The sequence below is a fragment of the Monodelphis domestica genome, chromosome 6 (genome assembly GCF_027887165.1).
Source record: "Monodelphis domestica isolate mMonDom1 chromosome 6, mMonDom1.pri, whole genome shotgun sequence".
In the NCBI taxonomy this organism is placed as follows: Eukaryota; Metazoa; Chordata; class Mammalia; order Didelphimorphia; family Didelphidae; genus Monodelphis; species Monodelphis domestica.
Window position 1 is genome coordinate 234,290,321 of NC_077232.1, and position 22,327 is coordinate 234,312,647.

General features: G+C 39.6%; 1 protein-coding gene across 2 annotated transcripts in view; it reads left to right on the forward strand.

The window, feature by feature from the left end:
• FAM149A (family with sequence similarity 149 member A) overlaps positions 1-22,327 on the forward strand; it is a 72,295-nt gene that overhangs the window by 16,532 nt on the left and 33,436 nt on the right. The window contains exon 1 of one of the 2 annotated variants that reach the window (XM_007496033.3): positions 14,406-14,563. The exons of the other annotated variant lie outside the window; for it this stretch is intronic. Within the exon in view, the coding sequence (XP_007496095.1) occupies positions 14,430-14,563 (134 nt within the window). The 5' untranslated portion in view covers positions 14,406-14,429. Of the gene's footprint in view, positions 1-14,405; positions 14,564-22,327 lie in introns of those variants that run through there. 2 annotated transcript variants of the gene reach the window in all.

Consider the following 22,327-nt stretch of genomic DNA (forward strand, 5'->3'; position numbering starts at 1 on the left):
CTGACAAAGGTTTAATTACTCAAATTTATAAAGAGCTAAATCAATTGTACAAAAAATCAAGCCATTCTCCAATTGATAAATGGGCAAGGGACATGGATAGGCAGTTCTCAGATAAAGAAATCAAAACTAATAATAAGCACATGAAGAAGTGTTCTAAATCTCTTATAATCAGAGAGATGCAAATCAAAACAACTCTGAGGTATCACCTCACACCAAGCAGACTGGCTAGCATGATAGCAAAGGAAAGTAATGAATGCTGGAGGGGATGTGGAAAAGTAGGGACATTAATTTATTGCTGGTGGAGTTGTGAATTGATCCAACCATTCTGGAGGGCAATTTGGAACTATGCTCAAAGGGCGACAAAAGAATATCTACCCTTTGATCCAGCCATAGCACTGCTGGGTCTGTACCCCAAAGAGATAATGGACAAAAAGACTTGTACAAAAATATTCATAGCTGCGCTCTTTTTGGTGTCCCAAAACTGGAAAGCGAGGGGATGCCCATCAATTGGGAATGGCTGAGCAAATTGTGGTATATGTTGGTGATGGAATACTATTGTGCTAAAAGGAATAATAAAGTGGAGGAATTCCATGGAGAATGGAACAACCTCCAGTAAGTGATGCAGAGCGAGAAGAGCAGAACCAGGAAAACATTGTACACAGAGACAAACACACTGTGGTATAATCGAACGTAATGGACTTCTCCATTGGTGGTGGAGTAATGACCCGGAACAATCTGCAGGGAGCTAGGAGAAAAAACACTATGCATAAGCAAAGGATAAACTATAGGAGTGGAAACACGGAGGAAAAGCAACTGCTTGACTACAGCGGTTGAGGGGACATGACAGAGGAGAGACTCTATAGGAACACTCTAATACAAATATTGACAACATAGAAATGGGTTCGAATCAAGAACACATGTGACACCCAGTGGAATCATGCTTCGGCTATGGGGGGGGGGGAGGAAAAGAAAATGATCTTTGTCTTTAATGAATAATGCTTGGAAATGATCAAATAAAATATTATTAAAATGAAAAAAAATGAAGTGAGAGGTTTATGGAAGCTCAATGGTACAGTGGATAGAGTGCCAGATGTGGCATCAGAAAGATATGAGTTCAAATAAGCCTCAGACACTTACTAGCTATGTGATCCTAGGCAAGTCATGTAAGCCTATTTGCCTCAGTTTCCTCATCTGTAAAATGAGCTGGAGAAAGAAAAGGCAAACCCTTCTAGAATCTTTGCCATGAAAACCCTGGATGGGATCATGAAGAATCAGATACAACTGATAGTATTATATTAAATAGAGACCACTGAGTCTGAAGGACCTGGGTACATGAGATCATAGATTTAAGGGAGGAAGTAGCCTCAGAAGCCATTTTAGTCCAACCCCATCATTTTACAGATGAGATAAGTGAGACCCAGAGAGGGAAGTGACTGATGTAAGGTCATATGGCTAATAAATGGCCAAGCCAGAGTTCAGGCTTTGTCTGATACGAAAACTATAACATTTGCTTCTGTATTTTGTGGCTTTAGATTTGAATTCTACTTGTGAGACATATTATTTGTTACTTTGGACTTGTCACTTAATGACCCCATATCTCAGTTTCCTAAAATGTAAAATGACAGGGTTGGAGTTATATTCTGGAATACCTGCCAGACCTAAACATAACACTCTATAGCAAACAAAGTAAGATAGTTTTTATTTATTTGTTTATTAAAGTTGCAAAAAAATGGCCAGAATCACTGGTATAAAGTTTTGGCTTTTCACTCTTTAATCCTTCCTATTATCACTACATTTTAAAAGTGACATAAATACATTTGGAAAGAACAGTTGAAAACTACATATTTTATGAAGGAAAAAATGAGATGTGATCCACCTGTCAATTAAAGAATCTGTCTGTTCCTCATTATGAACCCTAAAAACAATGTCAAATAGTTGAGTCACTTTCACTAATCCCATTGCATAGCTGAGCTTGAGGTTGTAGATATAATTTAGAATCAACTACAAGCTTATAAAGGAATTCTTTCCACCTTCTAGGTTTAGCACTCTGTCACCGCCTGGACTTACTGGGCCAGAGTTAGCTAGATTTTTTTTTTTTAATTTTCTTAGCAAGATCTATTAGTACATACTGTGGAATGTTCTTGATTTTGAAATCCCTGGAGTCCTGAAGTAAGGACAATGTACATTTTGTCAAGGGATAGAGAATTATAGTGCAAGAAAGACAATTTTGCTTGTTTAAGAATCAATCAAAGAGGGGCAGTTGGTGGCTCAATGGATAGAATGTAAGGCTTGAAGTTGGGAAGACCTGGGTTCAAATGTGACATCAGATACTTCCTAGCTATATATATCTGGGGAAATCACTATCTCCTGTTTGCCAAGCTCTGACCCTTCTGTCTCAGAGAAGGACAAAAAGTAAGCTTTAAAGAAAAAAAAAGGATCAACTATTTATTAAGTGTCTGTCCCAGGCAGTGAGGGATACAAAAATAAAGAATCAAATAAACATTATTCTCGAGAGCCTTACATTGTAACAACAGAGACACATAAATATATAAGAAGTATATGACACACAGAAAAAATATAGATAATAAATATTTAACACTTGCTTTGGACTCACACCTCCCCAAGCTGTACTAAAACTGAACACTGGGTCTCCAGAAGATTTACTGCTACAGCTCCCAGGGTTCTGGGGCAGTTGATTTATAAGTTTGTAATTCATTCCAAGTTGGTTAACCTTCTAACAAAACTCAGGAGCCCCCATCAGTGGGCTCCTTGTTAACAAGTGTGCTGGGTCAAGCAGGTCTCTCATCTTCTAAGTTTTCTCCTCACCACATTCAGTGACCACTGGAAATCTGCCAGACTGGGCTGGGTAGGATGTTCTCCTGTAGAGCTATGGTTTCTCAGCTTGAACGGGCCAGAGTGCTGAGCTGTGAAGTTCTGATAAACCAGCTGATCTGAATTCCCCCAGCTTATTCTTTGATGAGTATTTGTAGTCATTTACTTCCTTTGACCTTGAGTTTGTTTGAGTGGTACTGTGCTTCTTTAGGTAGAATGTTGCCCAGAATGCTTCTTCAGCCTGAACTGACTTCTTGTTTTAATCATGGATTAAAACAAGTCTGTCTGCTTTGACTTTTCTCAGAACCAGGGTCTGGAATGGTCACTTCAAAGCCGCATGAGAAAGTGAAATAGAAATGGCTCCTCCTGTCTGTAGTCTTTCTTAATTCAAAGTAAATTCCTTCAGCTACAGCTCCTGGTGATCAGGCTGGGATTAGGCAGTCATACTTCATAGGCTCTTATTCAGGTCAACGTTACCAATATAGTCTGTTCCCTAGTGGCTAGTTCATGGTTTGGTCAGCTTCTACATAGTAGTGGAGCTATTCAAGCCCCAGGCCTTTTCTCAATCTGGATTGTTTCTTCTCTACTCCAAAGGGCTTCCTTCTTATATTTCAATATCTGTTTCCCCCCTTTTTGACCTTCAGCTTTGCAAAATCGCTATGGGGCAGACTCTTATACAAGGTAGTAAAGTACCAGCTAGTTAGGGAGGGAGGGAGGGCACTAGTATGTGGAAGAGGGATGGAAGCAGGGAAAGGCCCTTTGTAGAAAGTGGGGTTTCAACTACATCTTAAAGGAAGAGTTCTATGATGAGGAGAGAATGCATACTGGGAAAGGGGGATGCCAGTGCAACATCACAGAGGCTGGAAATGTAGTGTACTATGTGCAGAACAGAGAGGACACTTTTGCTAGATTACAGAGTGTAGGAGGGAATGATATCTAATGAGCCTGGAAAGATAAGTTGGGGCCAGGTTGTAAAGGGCATTAAAAGATAAACAGAAACGTATATATTTGATCCTAGGGGTAATAAGAAGCTTCTGGAGTTTATTGAGAAGGGGGCTGACATGATCAGATCTGCTTTGAGGATTACTTGGCACCATACTTTTTGTCAAGAGTGGAATGGAGGGGAGAGAGAGAGAGAGAGAGAGAGAGAGAGAGAGAGAGAGAGAGAGAGAGAGAGAGAGAGAGAGAGAGCAGGACTTGAGAGGGATGCAGAGGTGGCCTGGGAGAGAGGTGAAAAGTATGGAGGGAAAAAGAGAAAAATTAAAGGCAAGGATAAGAAAAGGTAAGTTTGTATTTTTATAATATAATAAAGTACTTACCATGTGCCAGACAGGCACTGTGCTAAGGGCATTACAATTATTATCTCATTTGAGTCTCAAAACAATTCTGGGAGGTAGGTGCCATTATTATTTTCATTTTACGGACAAGGAAACTGAGGCAAGCAGCGGTTAAGTGACTTGCCTAGGGTCATACAACTAATAAGTATCTGAGGCTGGATCTGAACTCAGATCTTCCCTACTACAGGTTCTGCTCTACCTATTGTGGCACCTAGGTGCCCTAATAGTCCTAGGAGTATTATCCCCAAACTTCACACCCTAGTTACTATTATATATACATGAATAAGTGTGTGTGTATGTGTGTGTACATGTATATGTATGTAGGTAGATATGTGTGTATATAATAATAAGATATGTTATATAAGTATATATGTATGTGTGTATCTATCAGTCTGTTTGTTTGTGCCTATTTATCTGTTTGTCTGTCTGTCTATCCATCTATCTGTTTGTCTATCATCTATCTATCAATCATCCATCTGTCTATCCATTCATCTATCTATCTATCTATCTATCTATCTATCTATCTATCTATCTATCTATCTATAAAGCTAAGTGGCATAATGAATAGAGTACTGGGCCAGGAATCAGGAATTATTTTCTTATGTTTAAATTTGACCTCAGACACTTACGAGCTGTGTGACTTAAGTCACTTAACCCTGCTCGCCTCAATTTGCCCATCTGTAAAATGAGCTGGAGAAGGAAATGACAAATTACTGCAGCATCTTTGCCAAGAAAACTCCAAATAGGGTCATGACTGAAATGACTGAATAACAATAACACCAACAAATTTATATATATGCTACTTAGTGTGGTTACAAATTGAGACTTAGTAGGACATAGTAGACAACAAGATGGTGGATTGAGGTTTGAAGAAAAAAGACTTGACTTCTTGTCCCATTGTCAAGATTTGCTCTCTTTGTGGTCATAAACAAAACCATTTAACCTCACTGGATTTTACTTGACCATTTAACCAACTAGCCTCAGTTGTTTCATCTATAAAATGGAGGTAATAGTATCTGTAATATAGGGTTTAAACCTGTTAAGTTTGTTGAAAGGTTTACATGAAATAATGTATATAAGTATTTTGTAAGCCTTACATTTTAATGCAAATATTAATTATTATTAAGGGTAGCCAAGACCAGACATATTTTCAGGACTTGAATGAAAACTATCAGGTTAAGATAATACTTTCTGAGTTGAAAGGGACCTTAAGGGTCAGGTAATCTAGCATCCTTTATTTATGGATCAGAAAACTGCAGCCCCAAAAATTAAATAAGATTCCAGAGGTTACAAGTTGAATAGCTAAGATTCAAACTCGGGTCCTTTGGCTGATTCCAGCATTCTTTCCACTGTTCCCCACTCTGGGAAGGGATAAAGAAAGTCTGTTTGTAAGAATTTAAAATATGATTAGAGACAATAGCATCTCTACTTCAATCCTTTTAATAAACATCCTCCTTAGTAATCTCTTGACTACAAGTCTTGTTTCAAATTATCTCTGTTTTTCTTAGCAACAGTAGTTAAGTCCCTCATTCAGTTAACTGCCAGTGGTGTGATAGAGGAATGATCCAGAGACTTTGAGGGACAGAGCCTGGAGGACATGCTGAGGTTTGCATCCACAGCAGGGGATGGTGAAGGAGGTTTGGAATCTTGAGGGAAGAGGAGATTCCAAGGGGAGAAGGTTGATCTCTCTTTCTTGAGAAGCCAAGGGTGACAGGCTGATCAGGGATTTCTCTCCTGAGCCATACAAAATTCCTCATTGATCCTCATCACCATTTCCCCCCAAAGACACCAAGAGTTGTGGCAAACCTCAGAAGATCTCACACAGCTCCTGTGGTACCCTGAGTCTGCACATTGTCTCTGCTGTGCTAAGACCAGGGGTCACCAGACCCTGAGCCTCTTAGAAACCAGGCTGACAAGCCTGGGTCTCTCAAGTTTGGGGGGAGGGAAAAAGATATTTTAGACAGACAGAGACTTTCCTTACCCTCTTTCCTATAAACTCCAACCTGCAGACATCTTGTTTATCTTACCCCTAACCATCATTTGTTAGAATGAAGTGTCAGTTATCTTAAAGTGACTTCCTTGTCATATTGAAGGGGGAGAGAGCTGATTTCTCTCTTTCCCCAAGGGAAAAGGTTTACCCATTAATCAGTTATTAGAGGAGAGTAAAGGCAGGGTTAGTGGAGAGACATTTGAAGAAGACTGAAGGGGAGAATCCATCTCATCCTCCTTCTACTTTCTGGGATTGTCTACTTTTTCTCCATTATACCCAAACCAGCCCTCTAATATGACTTTCTTAGTCTGCAGGGAAGGAGAGGGGACACAGTAATTCACATTGAAAGAATAAACTTGAGCAGCTAATGGGGATAATGATGTCAACTATCTGAAAAGGCAGATTTGAGAATCATTAGAATAGAGATGGTAATTAAATCCATGGGAGCTGATGAGTTCCCCAAGTGAAGGAGATAGAATAGAGGGAGAAGAGAAGAGAATCCCAGGACAGAACCTAAGGGTCGCCGATATAGTTAGAGGGCATGTTTAGGAGGAGAATACATCAAAGGAAATGGAGAAGGAATGGTTAGCTAGGTAGGAGAAAAACGGGGAGTGATTAGAGAGTATCAAAAAATTAGAGAGATTAGAGTATCAAGGATGAAAGAGTAGTCAAAGTTCTGCAGAGAGACTGGGGAGAATGAGGATTGATACTCTGACACTTTGAAAGTCAAGTCAACAAGCATTTATTAAGCACTTCTATGTTCTTAATGCTGGACTACATGCCAGGAATTCAAATACAAATAGAAAGGAAGACATCCTTGCCCTAAAGGAGCTTGTAATCTAATGTAATATCTATGATTTCTTAGGTGTCTTCCCTCCACCAATACAGACTATATACCGCATACCTTCCGTATACCTTCTATACCTTCCGTAGTAACTAAGAGAAGTATAAAACATTCAAAAATCCATCTTTTCAACAGAGTGGAATTCAAGTAACAGAGAAAGGGGCTGGGCTGGAAGATGGATTTTAACATTTCTTTGTTTAGATAATTAGTTGGCCCTACAGCTTAGTGATTCCAAATGTTTTTAGCTCCACAAACAGCTTGCAACAACAACCAAATGTATTGTGAATCCACAGAGCCACTTAAAATACTACTCATCATGTTCTTTACAAATACTACTGCTTAAGACACCATTAAAGAATGTTTATTTTGCACTCCCTGGACCATCACCACAAACACCAAAGGAGTGCATGAGTCACTGAATTTCAACTGTTAACAGAAATAGCTAATGGAAAACATTGAAGACAGATGATCCAAGTTCAAATTCCAGCTTTGCTACTGCTTACCTTTGTGAGTTTGGCAATTTGCTTTCCCTCTCTTGGCCCCAGTTTCCCCAGTTGAAAATGTTCAGTTTATACTAGATGACCAATAAGGTGATCTTTAATTTATGGTGCTGTGATCCTTCTAAAAATAAAGATAAGATAGCTGTTGAGGTATCTTCTGCAGTGTTAATAGAATTTAGATGCCACAGAGAAATATGATTTCTTATCTATTCACTTTTCCATAATTTTCAGCACCTTAGAGCTCTAAAGGTGAGGTGGTTTGATTGGGAAGGAGAGTGAGAATATACTGAATATATAAGCAGTGTAAACTGAAAAGGGATCCTAGCATTGTACTAAGATAGCTGTAAATTCATGTACTAAAATTCAAGGGCTAATAATATAGGCAAGAATAGACACTGGGCAGATCTTCAGAGCCAGGAAAGTCTATATTTGAATTAGAAATCAAAATGAATGGAGCACTAGGAACTTAGCTACCTAAAAATCAAATTCTCTAAAACTTTAGCCTTTTATTAGGGTAGTTGGTTTCCTACGAACTCACCTGGTGCCAATATGCTGGCATTGTTATGGACAGAGTCTGCTGAGCCTGCTGAATTCTCTCTTCCTATAATAATACCTTAGATATAGGAGCCATGACTTAGTAAACTGATATTAGAGTAAAGCTGATATCAGTATGTGCATTAATGTTGGTTCCTGTGCCCTCTCATCTCATCTTCATACTCTTAGGTATGGCCCCATCACATATGTGAGTCAGGGATGTCATTTGTTTGTTTGGGTTTTTTTTTTTGCTTTTGCTTTTCTTTGTATTTTCAGGACTTCATACATTACCTGGTACTTAATAAATGCTGAATAATTGTTGACTGAACCTCAAGAAATGTAGAGCAAGAAATTCATAGGAGATAATAATGGGGGGATATCATGTTTTAAATTTTTAAACACAATGAATGTCATTGAATGAATGTCAAGGAAAAAAATCATAAGTGTAATAAATATTCAGATACCATCTGTCCCCATATACATGGAACAGTAGGAAAAGAATCAGAGTAGGAACTAATAGACGCACTATCATTTGTTTTTTCCTAAACCCAAATCCATAAAACAAAGATGCTCCCTCCAGAAAGCAAAGGTGGACACCTTGTGGTGGTCCTGCAGTAATGCGTATACATACAGACAATGGTGGTGGTGGTGGGGTGGTTAGAGGAAAATGGTGCCACACTGATAAGGGTCTTGAATGCCAAATTAAGGAATATGATTGTTGTTAGGGAACTATCAAAAACTTTAGGATTCTGAGCAGGAGAAGGCCACTCAGACCCTTATTTTTTAGGTAGCTAGGTTGTGCAGAGGATGGGGCTCTTGCCTTGGTATCAGGAAGACTAGAGTTCCAGTTCCACCTAGAGTTCTTAACTGTGATCCTGGACAAATCATATAACTTCTCTCTGCCTCAGTATCCTCATTTGTAAAATGAGGATGATACTAGTGCCTGCCTCCCAGAGTTGTTATGTATTCTAGAAGTCTTCTGGACTTGTGAATATCTATTTCTGGATAGTGTACATGTATTCCAAAAATGTGTAGGTGTGTGTGTACATATATTTATATTATATATATATATATATATATATATATATATATATATAAAGTGCTCTGGGAACTTTAAAGTACTATATAAATGCTAGTTATTATATATTGAAACTATATGAATAAAAAGAAGATTTCTGTTAATAGGATGGTAATGAGGGATTCAACCAAGGTTATAGCAGTGGCAATAGAGAGGGTAGGACTGATGAGTGAGATATTTTAGAAGCAGAAATAATCGAATTTTTTAGGTTGTAATGTACGCTCCAGGAGAGTAAGATTACTTCACATTCTCCCTACTTGTATCCATAGTGCCTGACAAAATGCCCAACAAACAGTAGGTGCCTGTTAAAATTAAATTTTTAAAAATTTTTATTGAAAAATATTTTTTTCCATGTTTACATGATTCATTTTCTTTACTTCCCTTCTTCCCTCTCCCCTCCCAGAGTGGACAAGCAATTGCACTGGGTTATCATTTGTTACCTATTTTCATATTATTCTTTTTTTTCTATAAAGCAATCTTTTAAAAACTAAACCCCAAATCACATACCCATATACAATGTGATAAGTTATGTCATATGTTTTTCTTTTGCATTTCTACTCCCATAGTTCTTTCTCTAATGTGGTTAGCAATCTTTCCCGGAAGTCCTTCAGGAGTATCCTGTCTTGTTGCATTGTTACTAATAGTAAAGTCCATTACATTGTATTGTTCCACAATATTTTATTTTCTGTATACAATGTTCTCCTGGTTCTGCTCATTTCACTCTGCATCAGTTCATTGAGGTTTTCCCAGTTCATACAGAAATCCTCCAGATCATCATTCCTTACAGCACAATAGTATTCCTTCACCATCATATACCACAATTTGTTCAGCCAATAAAGGGACAACCCTTTATTTTCCAATTTTTGCCACCATAAAGAGTGCAAGTATGAATATTTTTAATAAGTATTTTTCCTTATTATCTCTTTGGGGTACAAGCCTAGTAGTGGTATTGCTGGATCAAAGGATATGCATTCTTTTAAAGTCCTTTGCACATAACTCCAAATTGCCTTCCAGACTGGCTGGATTAATTTATAACTCCATCATCAATGCATTAGTGTTCTGATTTTGCCACACACCCTCCAACATTTCTTATTTTCCTTTACTGAAATATTGTCCAATCTGCTAAGTGTGAGGTGGTACCTCAGTATTGTTTTGATTTGCATTTCTCTAATTATGAGAGATTTAGAACACTTTTTCATGTGTTTATTGATAGTTTTGATTTCTTTATCGGAAAACTGCCTATTCATGTCCCTTGACCATTTGTTAGTTGGGGAATGTCTAGATATTTTGTATAACTAACTTAGCTCCTTATAAATTTGAGAAATTAGACCTTTGTCAGAGATTTTTGTTAGAAAAAAATTTCCCTAATTTGTTGCTTCCCTTCTAATTTTAGTTGCATTGGTTTTGTTTGTACAGAAACTTTTAAATTTAATATAATCAAAATTTTTCATTTTACATTTTGTGGTATTTTTTATTTCCTGCTTTGTCTTAAATTCCTTCCTTTCCCATAGATCTGACAGGTATACTATTCTATGTTTACCTAATTTGTTTGTGATTTCCCTCTTTCTATTTGTCATTTACCCATTCTGAATTAATCCGGGTATAGAATGTAAGATGTTGATCTAAACCTAATTTCTTCCATACTGTTTTCCAATTCTCCCAAGCAGTTTTTGTCAAATACTGTGTTCTTGTTCCAAAAGCTGGGATCTTTGGATTTATCAAACACTATCTTGCTAATGTCATTTACCCCATTTCTATCCCATTAATCCACCCTTCTATCCTAATAAATGTTTTTTCAATGATTGATTTTGGGGGTGAGGGAGAAAGTAGAATAATAGGATTATAGGTTTTAAACTGGCAGGGATCTTAGAGGTCATCTAGTCCAACCCCATCATTTGTTAGAGGAGGAAACTGAGGTGTGGGGAGGTTAAGTGATTTTTACATGGTTTTATAACTTATAAATGTCAGAGTCAAGATTTGAAGCTAGATCTGAATGATCCATACATTTACCTTTCTGCTTCTTATGGAGATGGATGGATAGCTAGCGTTAGTTGATGTGATGTTTTAGTTGTTTTCAGTCATGTCTGACTATTCATGAACTCTTTTAGGGTTTTCTTGGCAAAAGTACTGAAGTGATTTGCTATTTCCTTCTCCAGCTCATTTTACAAATGAGGAAACTAAGGCAAATAGGGTCAAGTGACTCACCCAGGGTCACACAGTTAGTAAATGTCTGAGACTGGATTTCAAATCAAATATTCCTGTCTCCAGATACAGCACAATACCTGATACACCACCTAGCTGCCATAGTTGTTTTTAAATGTGGACAGAGAAGGCATTGATTGGAGATCTTTGGATAATAGCCCTATCATTGTCTTGTGACTGAGACATGTTCTGGAATTCACTATGGAATGGGTGTACACTATCAAGAAGTGTATGTACACAAGCCCAGAAGTCTTCTAGACTGATCCTAAGACTGGGCATATGATTTCAGTAGAGGGAGGTCCTATAGCCATGGTTTTGTTTTAGAACCAGACTATAGCCCATATAATTAATAGTGATGGCAGCTGATAATACAAATGGCAATAGTAATGGTAATAATATAAATAATACTTATTATTATTTGGGAATCTACCACATGGGCTATATTGCAATAAAACACACAGAAGCATTGGTCCCAGTATTCTAATTCTAATTCTAATATTCTAATATACCTTAACCAATTACATAGTATCACTCTTGAATTTTTTTCCTTTGACACCGAAAAATCAGATAAATCGTACTTGGTTAGGTCTAACCATAATTGGAACATTCCCAAATAAAGAATGCACCTTTGATGTGAACACTTGCATAGACCGAGACATTGCACATTTTTATCTACATGGACATGAGACAGCAGTTATCAAAGATGAGAGGTGGACAGGGAGACACAGGCAAGGCAAGCCAGGGTGAATTGAGTTAGTGGAGACAGAAACCTCAACTCCTGGTTCTACTGACAGAGACCTTCAGAAAGTTATTCAGTTCCCTCAAAGTTCTCTCCCTCAATTTCTTCAACTGTACAATGAGGAGATGAACTAGGTGACTTTTAAGGTCTTTTCCAACATGAAATTCTATAATCCTAAGAAGATGTAACTTTTTCTAGTGGCCTAGATCTCCTCATTGAGAGAGAGACAGAGACAGAGACAGAGAGACAGAGACAGACACACACACACACACACAGAGACAGACAGAGAGACAGAGAGAGGGAGAGAGAGAGAGAGAGAGAGAGAGAGAGAGAGGGAGAGAGAGAGAGAGGGAGGGAGAGAGAGAGAGAGAGAGAGAGATTGAAGAGGTTAGACCAGCAGCTTGCAAACTTTCTGGTATCAGAAAAAAATTTTTTATGGGGGAAACTAGACCTGGTTCTAGGTTCACACTTCCTAGATGTGTGACCCTGAGCAAGTAAGTCACTTAACCCCCATTGCCTAGCCCTCACCACTCTTCTGCCTTGGAACCAATTCACAGTATTGATTCTAAGACCAAAGAGAAGGGTCATTAAAAAAAAAATTGTAGGCCCCACAGAGCTTTTGTTGATGTGGTTTATGGCTATAGAAATTTAGCATTCCAGAATTAAACCTGATAAATGTAAATTATTTTTGTTAATTCATTTAAAATAACACTAATAAACCTGTGACTGTTAACATAAATAACTTTTAAAAACAAAAAATAACTATTTTCTACAAAGTAAAAAAAAAAGAAAAGAATGGCATATCTCCAAAATGTTTGGCTTAATAGGAGATGTCACTATAGCTTCTCCTGTTTCTGCCTTCAGTGGGTTGTCATGATTTGGGCTGAAATATATGAAAACAACCTGGCGTCACCCAGATAGATACTTGGGGAAAGGGAGGAGTATTACTTTGAAAATAGTTTTGAACGTGGGGATCCCTTGAAAGAGTCTTAGGGACACCCAGGGGTCCAACTACCACATTTTGAACACCTCTGGATCTCCAGGTGCCTTCCAGTTTCCTCTGAAACTCAGTTCCAGAGGCTCCCCCACCCCCACCCCAGCTTCTCTCCTCTGCCCACCCCCTTCCCCAACACAAAATACGAAATAAAAAAAAAAAACACCTTCCAGTTGTAAATAGTGTGTAACTTGGGTGTGTATATGCTTTCTTTCCCTTAGGATGTAAGCTTCTTCAGAAAAAGGACTATTTCCTCTGGACTTTTCTTTGCTCAGCATAGTGCTTGGCACACTGCAGGCACCTAATAAAACATTAGTTTAAACATTTTGGATCGAGTTAATCTGTTTTCTTCTGGCTGGGTGAGAGGCAGAAGCCGGTAGGCTCTCCCTTCTGAGTCAGAGAAGGGAAATGTGGGGGGGAGGGGGGGGGAGGAGTCCTCTTGAATTAACATCCTCCTGGGGAGCCTGAAGAGTGGGGATGCTGACTCTTAGGATGCAGGAGACAGCGGGGTTAGGTTTGCTTCATTGTTCTTTCCATTTTCCCACCCGGTACTGAGTGGTTTATCACCATCCCAGGGCAGTGGGCTGGTACCCTTGAGGCCTCGGTCCTCTGAGGTAAAGGAGTTCCGGAGTGTAGTCCGCTGGGAAAAGACAAAGCCCTTGCGAGAGAGCAGGGATGGGCTAGGCAGTCTGCCTGGGTACCTCCTGGGGCTGGAGGCCGGAGTGCCTGCCTGTCACTTGACAATGAAATCTGGCATCTGTTTAGGGGTGGCTCCTTGCTCTTGCCCCAGAGGGAAAGTCAGGCGGATGTTTTCATTAGCTCGAACGTCCCTGGAAGGCGGCTGCAGCTAGCTGTGGGAGCTCCAGGGGGAGTGTGGGAGCCAGCGGTGGGGCGGAGGAGAGGTCAGCCCTCTCCAGCCCAACTGGGACTGGGGGCAGAGGAGTCTGGAGAATGTGGCGAGGCTGCTCAGGGAGAATCCAGGAAGAGCATTCGGGTCACTAGCTGGCAGCGGACAGGCTGCTGACTGGGTGCGGGCCCCAACCCACGCCCACCTGGCTGAGAGAGGAGAGCGGGGCTCTCCCGGGTTAAAGGGCGGCGGCTGTGAAAGGCGAAAGGTCTGTCCTCCGGAGAGCCCCTGAGGAGCCCATGGCCGAAGCTGACCAGCCCCAGGATTCCGGGCAGCCAGTGCTCCTGGACGGTGGGCTCTGCCCGGGCCACATTCTCTTGGATCCAGCTGTGGAGGTCCATGCTCGGGGTTAGCCCATCCTGGCCGACCAAGGAGCGGCAGCAAGTCCCGAGGGGGGCTAGGCACTAGAAAAAGGGGTGGGAGGCGAGGAGCCCGCAAACCCTTAGCTTCCGGGGGCCCCGCTGCCTGCTTCATGCATGGGGGCCGTGGGGGCTGGCATTGCTCCCGGACCCTGCAACCCCTCCGTGGGCGTCAGGTCCGGGACCCCAAGGGCGGCAGCAGCAGCAACAACTGGACGGGGAGCAGACTGGGGCTGATTGTCATTGGGTAAGTAAATCTAAAGGGCAAGCATTAGCTGTTTATCCTGGAGCTAGGGTGGAGCCGGAGATTAGAGGCCTCCGGGGATTTTCTTCTGCTGAAGATATAATCCTGGGGTGGTTCTGGAGGGCTAGGAAAGGCTTCCATGCGTTTCTGTTATGTTTCCAAAACCCATACTTATCAGTATGTGTTAATCGAGGACATCTCGCAGCCTCGAATCACTGGGTCATCCCAGCTATTGTTCTGAGAAGAATTCCTCTTTTCTGATAATATTTCTCCATCTGCCCAGAGCAAATCGTTCTCTCCTTAAAGTACTTCTCTATTGTGGAGGGGACTAGACCTGGGATTTCCTTGGTATTGAGAATTCCTCATTTAGTGACTTTCTGAAGAGCAGGAGCCAGGATAGGGTAGAACTTGAATTCAGGCCTTCCTGTCTTCGAGGCTAATTACGTCCAGGAAACTTCTGTTTCTTATTTGTATTATTTCAGTTAAATTCAAAATGCTATGGCTTTAGAGAGTATCCCCCCTGTTTGGTGTCAGCCTTCTGCTAACCCTTGTTCATAGATTGTTGCATCAGAGATGGATCAGGATCACAGGGAAGTCTTAAGGGACTTTCAAGATCATCTAATCTCTTCCTTTTACAAATGAGGAAATCAAACTCCCAAGACTTAAAGGAAATTATTTTCTCTTTGTCATATAAGAAGTAAGTAGTAAAGGCTGAATTTGTATTCAGGTCCCCTGACTTTATATCCAGCATTTTTTCTTTTCTTTAGAACATGCCTGCTTCCCCCCATTTTATAGAGGAGGAAACTGAGGAAACAAACCCTTCATTTCACAAAGAAGGAAATTGAAGTCCAAAGATACACAACAGAATAGCACTAGAATCTATCACTCCAGACTTCTAGTCAGTTAGTGGTGCAGTATGTTCTGAAGTCCAGTAGATCTGAGCTGAAATCTAACCTCAGGCACTGAGACTGATATGTTGTATGACCTTGGGCAAGTCACTTAACCCCTATCAGCCCTAGTTTCCTCACCTGTAAAACGGGAATAATAATAATACCCACCTCCCAGGATTTTTGTAAGAGTAATTAATGTGAAGTACTCAACACAGTACCTGGCCCAAAGTAGATATTATATAAATGCTAGCTATCATTACTATTACTAGTCCCATGCTCCTTCCACTGTGTAATATGTGTAGAGTAGTAGCCCTGGGAAAGGAGTGATAACCAAAACGTTTGACCTTAAAGTTTATAGAATCATTGGCTCCTAGACTGAGAGCAGGACCTTAGAAGTCATGTATTTCAAACCCCTCAGTGTACAGATGAGAAAACTGAGGTCCCTTGAGGTTCAGTGGCTGTCCAAGATGAAACAGCTGCTAAGGGGCAGAAGTAGGTTTCAAACCCTGGTCCTCTACTACAAATTTATCACTAATATCCTGCTTCCTCACTTGTCACAGTAATTGTATTTTCACATGATGAATCAGTGAGGTTTCAGGCAGATGCCTCAACCAATAAACATTGGTTTATTAAGAAAAAAAGACAATCCTTACCCTCAGTCTAAACTCATCGCCAATACAGATCCTGGCTGTGTCAGCAAAGAGTAAATGTAAAGGGAATCAAGTGGGTACAGTGTTGGACCTAGAGTCAGGAGAACCTGACTTCAAATCTTAACTCAAAATACTTACTAGCTATGTGACCCTAGCAAGTCACAACCTCAAAATATCCCCATTATAAAAATGGGGATGATAATAGCACCTACCACTAAGGGTCATGGGAAGGATAAAATAATATTTGTAAAACATTTTGCTCTAGTAAATGCTTCTGTGTTCTGGTTGGTCCAATCAAGTGTGATCCTAGCTCAATTTGTAGAAGTTTATCACAAGATTGGCCATGAAGTCACATTAAAAAAAAAAAAAACAAACTCTAACCTTCTGCTTTAATCTCAATTCTAAAACAGAAAAGCAACAAAGACTAGACAATTGGAATTAAGAGACTTGCTCAGGGTCACACAGCTAGGAAATTTCTGAGGCTAGATTTGAACCCAGGAGCAACCATTTCCAACCCTGATGACATCTAGCTTTGCCAGTACCATTTTTTCTTCAACAACTAAGATGTGTTGGGCCCAGTATCAGTGTTGATTGAAATAACAGCTTCTTTGAAGGCCTGAAGTGAACCATACATATTTTCCAACCTAAGCCCCACAATGTGGGACCTTGGGTAGGTCACGTAAGTGATGGTGGCTAGTCTGGTGATGAGCTCCTCCAATTGAGGTAGGCTGGTCCTTTGAGGTGAGAGATATAGTGCATCCTTTGTCCCATAGCAGAAGCCTTTCAATTTGATAAGACTTACCAGCCCTTACTCTTTGCTGGCATAACCTTCAAAAGCTTCTGGATGAAACAGGAGGAGATGGCTTTAGAAGAAGAATTTACAGTTATGGCTAATAGTGACAATCAGCCTTTGTAGAGCACTTATAGGTTTGCAAATATTATATTTTGAACGGTCTCTCCAATTTTTGTGAAGGCATGAATAATGATAACAGGCAACAGGGTATACAATGAATAGGAAGCCAGCTTTGGACTCAGGGAGACTTGGGTTCAAGTCCTACCTATAACCTATAACATTTTGTGATGAGGAATAAGCCACTTAAAACTCCAAAAGTCCTCAGTCAACTCTCTGAGATCAAGAAGAGATGCTGACTAACTATCAAGAAAAGGAGGTTTTATACCTGGAGGTTCTCCTAGAACATGATGAAATTCCAGGTCCATATTGTTATTAATAATATCAATATGAACAATAATATGTTATCACTATTTTTAATGATGATAGTAGCCATTTGGCACAGTAGAGTGCCAGGCCTGGGGACAGAAGACTCATCTTCATGAGTTCAAATCTAGCCTCAGATACTTACTTGCTAAGTGACCCTGGGCAAGCCATTGGCTGCCTCAGTTTCCTCATCTATAAAATGAGCTCGAGAAAGAAATGGCAAAGTACTCCAGTATCTGCCAAGAAAACCCAAAAAATGGGGTCACAGAGAGCTAGAACATGACTGAAAATGATTGAACAACAGTTTGAAATTAAGCGCAAGCTGATTAGAGAAGAGCCTGAGTGGTCTATACTATCACTTAGAGTGCTAGCCTAAGAGTAAGGGAGTCATTACACTCCTTACTGAAGTTTCCTGGAAAGATTAATTTGAACTCCTGTAAAATGTGATTGAAACTTTTTAAAATTTAGCAATAGCTATTATTTTCTCAAGGTCTGCCAAACACCTTACAAACATGATCTCATGTGATCCTTAGAACAAGCCAAGGAGGTAGATGCAGCTATTGCCCCCATTTTACAGATGAGGAAATGGAAGAAAGAATAAAGTATTTGAGTCTAAATGTGAACTCAGGGCTTTTGGACTCTGGGTCCAGAGCTCTAGGCATTGTGTCACTTAGTTGCCTAGAAATTTGTGTTTCTACTAATGAATTAGCACTTATTAAAAACCTACTGCTGAGGGGCAGACCTGGAGTCAGGAGAATCTGGGTTCAAACCTGGCCTCAGACACTTCCTAGCTATATGACCCTGGGCAAGTCACTTAACCCCAGTTGCCTAGCCCTTACAGCTCAGGTCTTCAAATTGATACTGATACAGAAGGTAAGGGTTTAAAAATGTCTACTATGTCTACATTGTTTTAGACACTGAGGATATGCACACACACACACAATTTTATCAAAATTTTAATTGCTTAAATTGCAACTTTTATAGCTTAAAATCAAACTAGGATTTTTAAGATTCCCTATATGAGAGAATACATATAAATAAATTCCAGGTAATTTGGGAAGGAGACACTAGTGTTTAGAGGACCAGGAAAGGCTTTATCTTTACCACACAGTACTTAAGTACTTATTTCAGTGTCCCATGTATGCTATCTAAAACCAGTTTAAGTTATTGCAATATGAATGTATAATCTCCAATCAATAAAACAATCCTCTTTAATAAGCTCAAATTATTACAGCAGCAAGAACCAGGGGAACAAGAAATATCAATTAAAGAAGGGAGTCAGTCTCTGGTGATCATGCAAGATTTCATATTTAATTCAAACTTTTCTCATTGTGTAATGGAAAGAACCCTAGCCTGAGAGTCAGGAGACTTGGCTAGCTTCCAGCCCTGAAGGAGCATTGACTTGTGTGGCCTCAGGTCCCTCACTTTCCCTTCTGAGTTGGCACAATGTAAACTGAAGAGTTTGGGCAAGAAGATTTCTAAAGGTCCTCTCCACCAGCTCTAAATTGCACACCACAGGAAGATGGCTTTACACTAAACTTTGATGAATACATCAGGTAGATGCATTTTTGGTGGAATTTGGGGGATAGGAACAAGGGCAGGAGAAATAGTTGGGATAGTATTTATGGCAATTCCAGGATTAAGGTTGCTTTATAGTAATTTTTGAGATGTCTCTAAGTGTCCTCCTCCTTCAGTCACTTATGAAATACTAATGATATTATATGGAGTTGTGCTGGGAGTTGGGAGAGAAATAAGATAATTTCCTGTTCCCAAGGACTTAATAATCTGCTTCCTCAAATCTTTCAGTTTTCCAGTGCTAAAGTATCTTTCTTAGATCTAAGTAGAAATGCTTCTCTTTGAAGAGATGTCATATAAGAAAAGGACCCAGTCCATCTCTTTTGTAAATAATTGTCTTTTTGTTTTTTAAAGAGTGAAAGTGCCTTGAAAAGAGATTTCCTTCTCATGTATTTAAGGGGGAAAGAGGAAGCCCTCTGTGTTAATAGAAAGATGCCCAATTAACTACTCCTCTTGTAGAGATGAGCTGACAGGAAGAAAAGAAAGCTAGGGTTGTTTAGAAAAGATGCCATTGTCCAATAAAGTTCATCTTTAAGAGGAAAGTACTGGTTCCCTAGTACAAGATGTTGAAGTACACTGAACTTTTTAGTGTCTCATCCTTTCCCATCAGTGTTTCTAGTCTCTTCTCCGTCTCTCCCCTTTGGAGGTGAGTTGGGGCACAAGCAGTTTGGACATTCTGTTCAAATTCTAAATTCTGTTTGCAATAAATGTCTCACTACAAAGCATAGAAATTTAGGGTGGTTAGAGTCTGGTTGACCGAATTCATTTTAACACTATATCCCTATTGTTACAACCCCGTATTTCTTTCTTGATAATCTGAGGTTTTTATAAATATTATGGGCAAGGGCAAGTCAACTAATTTGGGTATCACTTATGGGTGAAAGTGAAGCCAAAGTCATAGATTTAGAATTGGAAAGCTCTTTAGGAGCCCCCTCATTTTATAAATGAGAAATCAGAGGCAGAGGATTTGAACTCAGGTCTCCCAAGCTCTGAGTGGGATGCTCCATTTAATATACACAGAGCAGATTCATTTGAGGAAGCATTTCATTTGTGGTGCCTAAATAAGGTCACCAATACTTTTGGTGCTTATATATTTATATATAGACACTCCCTATGATTTCTCAAAGCTTGAAGACAACTAGAGTTAAGCATTAAAGGTGAGGGAGGATGTTTATTTATCAGATACGCAAGTATTCTTATCTCAGCAGTGTAGCCTCTTTATCTTGAACTTTATGATGAATTTCTACAGGAGAAAAGGAATAGTAATTATAAAAACTTTGTACCTTGTAGATATGATCTTAGGTGGCTGTGAACTCCATCCAGGAGGCCATAAGAAGGAAGCCTGGGTGTGCAAAGAGTTTTAGTCCTGTCTGGCTATTCATGACCCCATTTGAGGTGTTCTTCGTAGATTTTGGTAGTGATTTGCTATATCCTTCTCCAGCTTATTTTATAGATAAGGAAACTGAGGCCAACAGGGTTAAATGAGTTGCCCAAGGTCTCACAGCTAATAAGTGTCTGAAGACATATTTAAACTCAGAAAGATGTCTTCCTGATTCTACTGTGCCACCTTATTGCCCTGGAAAAAGCCAAGGTGGTGTTTTTGCTTTTTCTTTGTATTCCCAGGGCTTAGTACATATAGAGATAGCATGCTATTAGTATAGGAATATATATATTCTGATTTTATTAACATAGGAAACTTTCAGGTAAGGAAATAAACTTGCACAATTAATGAAAGCTGGCATATTCTCAGCAATTTACAATCTTCAAGAGTTGCCTCATGCACCAAGAGATTTGTTCTGGATTAGTAAACAACCAGCATGTGAGAGTCACAGGGCAAGTAGGATATGCACAGGCTTAGAATCAGGAAGACTCAGCTTTCATGATTAAAAATCAGTCTTAGACACTTCCTAGCTGTGTGACCTTGGTCAAATCACTTAACCCTGTTTGCCTCAGTTTCCTTCTTTGTAAAATGAGTTGAAAAAGAAAATGACAAACCACTCCACTGATTCTGCCAAGAAAACCCAATTAGGGTCACAAGGACTCAGGCATGACTGAATAGCAATGAGATTAAATACCCAGCAAGGAGCTGGAGATGTAAGACTGGAACTTGGAAAAAAGACAAGGACAGAGTATGTAATTGGTAGTCATCTAGACAATGTTTGCATTTTATTTCTAGGGGGGAAAAATCATAGATCTCCCCTACCATTGGAAAGTACCAAGTATTTAACTTGATGGGAATGAAGTTTTCAGAAGGTTCTTGAAAAGGACATTTAATGATTAACAGTGAATGCTTTCCACTGTATGAGTATTTTAATTACTGTGTTTTTTTAGTTTCTGAGTTACCATTTTCTCTTAGTGTTTTTGTGTAAAAAAAAAAAGGCAGCCTGATGTAGTGCAAAAAGAATTGGCCTCAGTCAGAAAGACATGGGTTCTAGCCCTGCCTCTAATGCCAACTAGTTGTATGACCCCAGGAAAGTTATTCTCCAGTGCCCAAGTCAGCATTAAGTGAACATGATGACTCACTCGGAAAGAGACTTTCTTAAAAAGACTTTCTTCTAGATTGTCAATCTGGACCTGCACATCCAAAGTGATGTAGTAAGTGGGCCTGCAGAAGTCCTGTCCTAAATTCCAATCTCATGACCAGGCAGAAGGGGATCTGGACTATTACAAAATATTTAGATCTATTTCTTTCATTTGGAATGACTTAATAGTCTTTTAACTATTTAATAGCAAACACATACTTAGCATGCATACCCATCTTTTTGGACTCAAAGAATTTTAGATTTAGAGAGATCTAATCTAATCTTTTCATTTTATAGATAATGTGAGATAATCCAGATAGGTTGAGCAACTTGTTCAGTGTCACACATTAAACTAGTGTGACTCCTAACTCTAAATCTAAATTCTTCCTACTTCCAACTTCAGCTTAGAACTGGCCATATTACCTCCATTCGTACCTTGTAGCAAGTTTCAGTGGCTCCTTGTTAGTTTTTAAATCTAATTTAAAAATCATAGTTGGGCAGTCAGCTGGGTGGCTCAGTGGATTGAGAGTCAGGCCCAAAGACAGGTAGTCCTGGGTTCAAATCTGACTTCAGACACTTCCTAACCATGTGACCTTGGGCAAGTCACTTGACCCCCATTGCTTAGTACACAGTATTGATTCTAAGATGGAAGGTAAGGGTTTAAAAAAAAATCCTAAGGGGCATCAGGATGGTTCAGTGGATTGAGAGCCAGGCCTAGAGATGGGAGGTCAGGCCTAGAGATGGAAAGTCCTGTGACCACGAAAATATGGGTTCAAGACTTTGAATTGCCAAAAGCATAAAGATAATTTTTAGTGTCTTGATTTAAATAAAAAATAAGTGGTCACCATGGGAAAAATTCCCAAATATGAAATACCCAAGTCAGCTGGGTTTTATGGAGATTTTAATTAATACAA